At 38.6% G+C, this 6,517-nt stretch overlaps 2 protein-coding genes across 2 annotated transcripts in view; both read right to left on the bottom strand.

Annotated features, from left to right (window-relative positions):
- Nucleotides 1-6,517, bottom strand: part of LOC108980234 (CSC1-like protein At3g54510) — a 25,876-nt gene that overhangs the window by 11,368 nt on the left and 7,991 nt on the right. The window lies entirely within an intron of this gene.
- LOC118344505 (putative disease resistance RPP13-like protein 1) lies at nt 3,250-4,489 on the bottom strand. Its single transcript, XM_035685333.1, has 2 exons — nt 3,658-4,489; nt 3,250-3,508 (listed from the first exon to the last, which is right to left on the bottom strand). Exons 1-2 carry the CDS (start codon nt 3,973-3,975, stop codon nt 3,428-3,430), a joined length of 399 nt encoding a protein of 132 aa, XP_035541226.1. The 5' UTR covers nt 3,976-4,489; the 3' UTR covers nt 3,250-3,427.

Here is a 6,517-nt window from a genome sequence, read left to right as displayed (position 1 = left end):
TCATCTTTCTTGCACCATTCTTTCAACTGAGGACATCCGTGGATATTAAGTTTCAGGAGAGAGAGAGGCAGACAGCTCGTTGAAAATGACGTGAACTTTTCACAATCAAGAATGGTAAGTGCTCGGAGTGAGGGAGGTAGGCACTTCTTTGGAAAGGACGCGAGTTTTTTGCAATTTAAGATACACAGGAATTCAAGTGATGTGAGGTTTCGAAAGCCCTTGGGAAACAAGTATTCCACATTCGGAAAGTTATCGATGGCCAAGTGGGTTAGAGAAGTAGGCAGCTTCATCTCTGGAAAGGACACCAGGTGCGAAGATCCATCGCAAATTCGAAGACTTTTTAGACGGGTAAACCTGTACAACCCCCACTCAAACAAGCCCTGAGCGATACTGCTATCATGGATCGAAAGCCCAGTTAGGTTGGTGGGAAAACCTTCTTCTGGAAAGGATGCGCTTGGACATTTCCCCACTCTCAAATATTGAAGAGAGGTGCACGTGTGTATGCGATTGAACACGGTCCGCATTTTCTCGCAGCTGGTAATCCGAAGCGTTGTCAGGTTGGCAGAGAGCAACTCACCGTCCGGTAAGAAATCGAGACTCGGAGAATCTTCAATCCTAATATTGCTAAGATGGCTGAGACTGTGTATGCCAGTGGGTAAGGATTTGAGGTTTCCACAATTACAAATGCAAATGGATTCAAGCAATGAATTATGATGTAATTCCTTAGCTATTGACTCTAGCTCTGGACATGAAGAAATCCGTAATGATTGAAGTGCTGCAGGTAATTCACCGCTTGATATTAGGGATTTGAGGGAGGGACACCCGTAAATGTTCAAAACCTGAAGAAGAGATGGGCTATTGTCACCGCTACTGCCATAACTGTTGGTGTCATCCTCCTCTACCAAAATCTGAATATTTTCGCAATTATGTATATGTAGTTCCTTTAGAGTTGGAGGCAGCTGGCCTTTAGCTACCAACGAAACTAGTTTTGGACAATCAGAAACCAGCAGAAAACGAAGAAGTGGGAGATGCGGAAATGATCCCACCGCAATTGACCACAAATGCGTCAATTCCTTGCATCCATTAACCACTAACTTTTGTACATTAGCCAGCCCACCCATTGTAATTAACGCTTTCATTCGAGACTCAAATACTAAAATTGTTGAAATATGCTCAAATTTTAGCGAGCTAAAATCAACTTCTCTTCCGCACACCACCCCTTCTGATCCCTCAAATTTTATTTTGCATCGATCTGGAAAGCTCGAAACTGATACCACTAAATTCCAACATCTATCAATCTCAACCTTTTCAAGTGAAGGAAGGTGGTTTGGTAAATTTCCCAACAGCTTGGGACAATTTTTAATAGAGAGCTCACCTAAGTTTGAGAATGCTTCACAAGGACTCCAGTTCTCCCACTCCACCATATCACAGAAATTCAGAGTTTCCAAGGATCTAAATGGTTGTGACGAACCATCCTCACAAATTTCACGACCAATACTCTTCACGCTAGCCATCCCCTTGATCGAAAGGACTCTGAGTGATGGAAGTTTCCCCAATGGTGGCAATGATGTGCACTTTTTACAATTTTCAATAGTCAAGAACACCAGATTAGGAAGCGAAGAACGGTTCAACCAGGTTGGAAATTCTGTACCCCCATAACACCTAATAGTGAGTTCTTTCAAAGCTTTGTGAGGTTGTAGCATGTTAAGAAACTCTTTTTCACTTGTTCTGTCCTTCGAGTCATCAATGTCTTCGCTCCATCCCAATGACAACCCATCAAGCTTGGGCTTACCACTTAAATTCATGTCCCTTGCATCCTCTGGCTCAATCACGTTCTCTAGTTTTGAAATGCAGAGTGTTCCTCGAAGATGCGACAAAGACCCTAGCTCCTTTAATCCCGAGCAACAATCTTTTCCCACAATGAAATTAGACAACGTTTGAAGACAAGATAATTTGCCTATATGCAAAGGCGTTGCTTTTAGAGATCTTGCTTCTAAAATATTGAGGTGGCGTAAGTTGACCAGGTTTCCAAATGATGAAGGTAGTTTCTCTAGATATTGGCAATGTTCCAACAACAATGTTTGTAAATTGTAAAGATTGGTTGTTGACTCAGGCAAGCTGGTGATGTGAGTGTGAGAAAGGTCAAGATACCGTAGATGTATCAGATCACCAATTGAATTCGATATCTCGGTTATGTGGTAACCGTTCAAAGAGAGCACCCTTAAGCATCGTAATTTCGGCAACAAATGGAGAGGAACATTTCTGGCCAAATAACACCACCCAAGCGCTGGCAGCATTATAGGTAAGAAGGTACGTAAGCATGTGAGTTCATAAAAGGCCTCAAATTTTTTAAAACCATCATAATGGTTGCATAGGTAAGACAAATGGCGAGTCCTTTTAAAAATACTCCATTGTTTACTACCATCAACTCTATCTTCCATTCTAAAGCAAGTTTTTCCAGCAACCGATTTAGCTAAATCGTTGATGAGGTCATGCATCACAAAACGAGATTTATTGCTACTGGATTGTTGGAAAAATGACCTTGATAACAAATCTCGAAAATACATTGCACCCAAATCTTCCATTTCCTTTTCTTTTTGTTGAATCAAGCCTTCTGCCATCCATAATAGAACCACCTGCTTCTCCTTAAATTCATAATCTTTAGGGAGTATGGAACAGTACGCAAAGCATCTCTTCAAATGCGATGGGAGATGGTAGTAACTCAACATAAGAGCTGGAACAATTCCACTTTTCTCCTCTGGAATATCCCATATCCCACTTTTCAATACTTCCTCCCACTCATCACGGTCTTGTTTTGAACGTAACAGGCCTCCAAGGGTTTTTGCCGCCAAAGGCAAGCATTTACATTTTCGAACGATTTCCAGACCAACGTCTTTGAGGTGTGCATGCGAAGAAAAGTCTTCCACCCCCAAGGCATGTTGGGTAAATATGGACACAGAAGCGTCATTTGACAAAAAATCCAGATGGTAAGCTTGAGTGGTACCTGTCATACTTGAAACTCCTCGATTGCGAGTTGTGATAATAACTACACTTCCTGTAGCGCCTGCTTTGAAAGGAGCAAGTAGGATTGTCCAATCATGATAATTCTCGTTCCAAAGATCATCCAGAATGACTAGAAATTTCTTCCCTTTTAGGGCCTCGCTTAATTTGATTTGTAACAAATTTAGATCATTATCATCATTGCTTCCGTGGCTAAGAGATTTTAAAATTGCTTTCGTGACCCTAATAGCATCGAAATCTTCAGAAACGCAAGTCCAAGCTCTAGGATGAAACGAACTTTTGACTTCTTCATCATTGTATACAAACTGGGCAAGGGTTGTCTTTCCAATACCCCATACCAACTATAGGAATCACAGAGACTTTATCGCTTGATCCTTGACACAGCAATAAATTAAGTAAAGCCTTTTTATCTCCGTCCCTGCCGTAAACAACTTCGTTCGGTAAAGAAGTTGGGGCCAGTACTGTCCCTCTTATTTTTTCTGACCTCCTGTCAACATTTTGTCTCAAATTGAGTCTATCTTTTTGTGCCGCTAGATCTTCAAATCGAGTAGTGATGTCCTTGATATTTGACTCCAACCTAGTTCTTAACATAATAGCACGAGGAGTCAAACCATTAAAATAAGAAGGGATCCGTACCTTACTGGGACTAGCCTGATTTTTACCCTTCAATTTGCGTCGCAAAGCTTCTGCGGTAAACTCATCGAGTATGTCCTCCACATCGTAGGCCAAGTCTTTGAGATCATCCAGCCACTCCTTTACTGCAGCACCCTCAGCATGTAATTCTTTCTCCTCTGCATCATCAAGCACCTTTTGAATCGTTGACAACGTCTTGCGCCACTTGTCCAGCTTTTTTTCAAGTCCCTCTCGGCGTGAAAAGGCCAGCAATTCGGGTGAAGCCAATTGGTCAAATAACACTTGAAGGAACGCAGCAAGAAAGAGCTCTCCCACCGCCATTGTTTCTCTGGAGAAAGGAATGAATCAGAAAACGATGCAAAAGATTAACCAAAGAGTGGAAAGAAGTAACTGGTTCCGTCTGGAGAAAAGCTATAAGGGCACTCTCACAAGTCAACAAGACTTTATTGGTTGTTGGCTATTGCAATAAATCTGAAATTATTTCGTGGAAGGGGTGTTGTAATTTTGCCGGGGTTCTATCGACGGATGGAATCCATTGCCTCTCCCTTCCTCGCACTTTCTATGGTATGAAGCAAAAGAGAAAAGTCAAGGATAATAGAAACTTTATGAAGCAAAAGAGAAAAGTCGGCAACTTTATTGGATTATTAATTTGAATAGTTGTTGTGAACTTTTGTTTAATTAGTTTTCTATGGTACACGTCATGGTGGGTGTTCTTCAAAAAATATGAGCAAGTAGGTCTTTAATTTTGTGACAAAAAACCAAAATAGCATTCCAAGAATCTAATACCAAACATATCTAACAAATTTTTTTTTTTGAAAAAAATTCATTCTCATCTGCTCACTTTCACAAAAATATAAAAGTACAACCATGATACATGAGCAAAATATAACTTTCACTAGTCTAGACAGAAGCATAATACATGCCAAACACGTCAAGTACCAAATTTTGAAGATAATTTGCAGTTTTGGGTTTCTAGCTTACATGGTAGAGGCACACCTACATAAATACTATGATGGGCTAAAATTAAAGTAATGAAACACTCAAGAATCAAAATGCATAGATACACGAGAAAATGAGCTAGGCATGTGGGAGATTACACTGTACAAAAAGTGAATTATTGATATTTTTTGTTGGGTCAAGTATTTACTTGAGTACCTGAATCTTACTAGCTTAAAAATTTAAGTACCATCTCGAAGTAGAATGACTATAACATAAACATCGGGTTCACATTGTTCAATAACTTCTTTTTCTTCATTCCTCATTGTTGAAGAAAGCATGAATCTCACCCAAAATCAGCAACTATTAAAAGACATAAAAAAAAAAAAAGATCCAACAAACACAAAGCCGCATATTCAAAAAATACAATAACACAATATACGAGATGATGGAAAATATAAAATGGAGAGAAAAACACAAACCCTTGCGGTGGGAATAGACCAACGTCGGCAGCTCCAGACGACGCCGTTCAAAAGATGAGCCGTGAGAAGCAACACCGCAGCCTGTGCGACGAGGCCTTACAGAAGAGAACGCAAGGGGGAGGGGGATGATCGTGGAGAGGGAAGCTGCTAGGCGTGGAATGCTGGGGGGGTGACGATGGTGGGGGTAAGGTGGGGAGGGGGGTGGGGGACGATGGGGAAACGCAAAAGTTAAAAACAACTTTTTGTTTCATTAAAAATAAAAATAAAAACAAATTCCACGTAAGCGGTGTGTAGAGGTTGCGGGAGACGAGAAAGTTGTATAGCAGAACTCAGGAAAAATAGAAGAAAATGAGTGCTAAGCATTCTCATTTGCATGCCTATACCATCAAAGTTTTTAAATTTTAGTAGAAAATTAGAACTTTTTTTGACAAAAACCCATTTTCATCGGGATGCCTATTTTAGGAGAAGGGTTTAGGATTTAAACATTGGCTCCCTAAATATGGGGAATTATTGTTCATCCCTAAATCATTTTTTACAAATATTTTAATCTAATTTAAAAAACAAATTATTCTTCCAATCATCTATATTTTCTCTCATATTCATATTTATTATAGCTGAAATTTGAGAAAAAATGTCACCATAGAGATGATTCAATTTTAAAAAAAATATATATATATATTTTGATCATTTGTGAACATATGTTTTTACTTAAATATTATTATTACGAAAGTACTATTTTTGAAAATATTATCATTTAGAGAGATAAGTAATTTAAAAAACAAAATTCGTTGCAAGTTAAAAATTGAAAATATGCGTACAAAAAATAATTATGAAAATGTGAAAAAAAAAAAAAAGATTCCGCACTTTTCTAAGAAAAGAAAAATGAGTAGTTAAGGATGCATAAATAAATGAGTATAAAAAATAATAAAGAAAGAATAAAGAAAATTTATTTTAATAAAATAAAAAAAGAAAGAGAGTAATTGAGACTAATGTTTTTAATTTCGTACCGTACCGGCCGGTACGGTTGAAATTTTTCGTTTCGACCGTCCGGCCGGTACAGGTACTATATATGTTCCGTACCGGCCAAAATACCGGCCGTACCGGACGGTACCGGCCGTTTCGGCCTGTACCGACCTATATTTCGGCCGATACCGGCCGATATTTCTGCCTGTGTTTTTTTTTTTTTTCATTTTTTCAAACTACAAATTCATTTTTTGACCTCCAATTTAGACAAGACTATTTATAATTTATATGTATGTACGCATTTATATATAATTTATTCATATATAAACTATTATTTTAGAATATAATTGTTATATATATTTATATATATAATTTATTCATATATCGACTATCCCGAAATGGTACACGAAACGGTACCGGTATCGAAATATTTCGTTCCAGTGTCTTGACCGGTACGTCATCCAGTACGGTATTCAAAACAT

This window comes from Juglans regia, chromosome 14 (assembly GCF_001411555.2).
Source record: "Juglans regia cultivar Chandler chromosome 14, Walnut 2.0, whole genome shotgun sequence".
NCBI classification, from domain to species: Eukaryota; Viridiplantae; Streptophyta; class Magnoliopsida; order Fagales; family Juglandaceae; genus Juglans; species Juglans regia.
The sequence above is the reverse complement of the archived record's forward strand: the minus strand, read 5'-3'. Positions and strand labels throughout refer to the sequence as shown.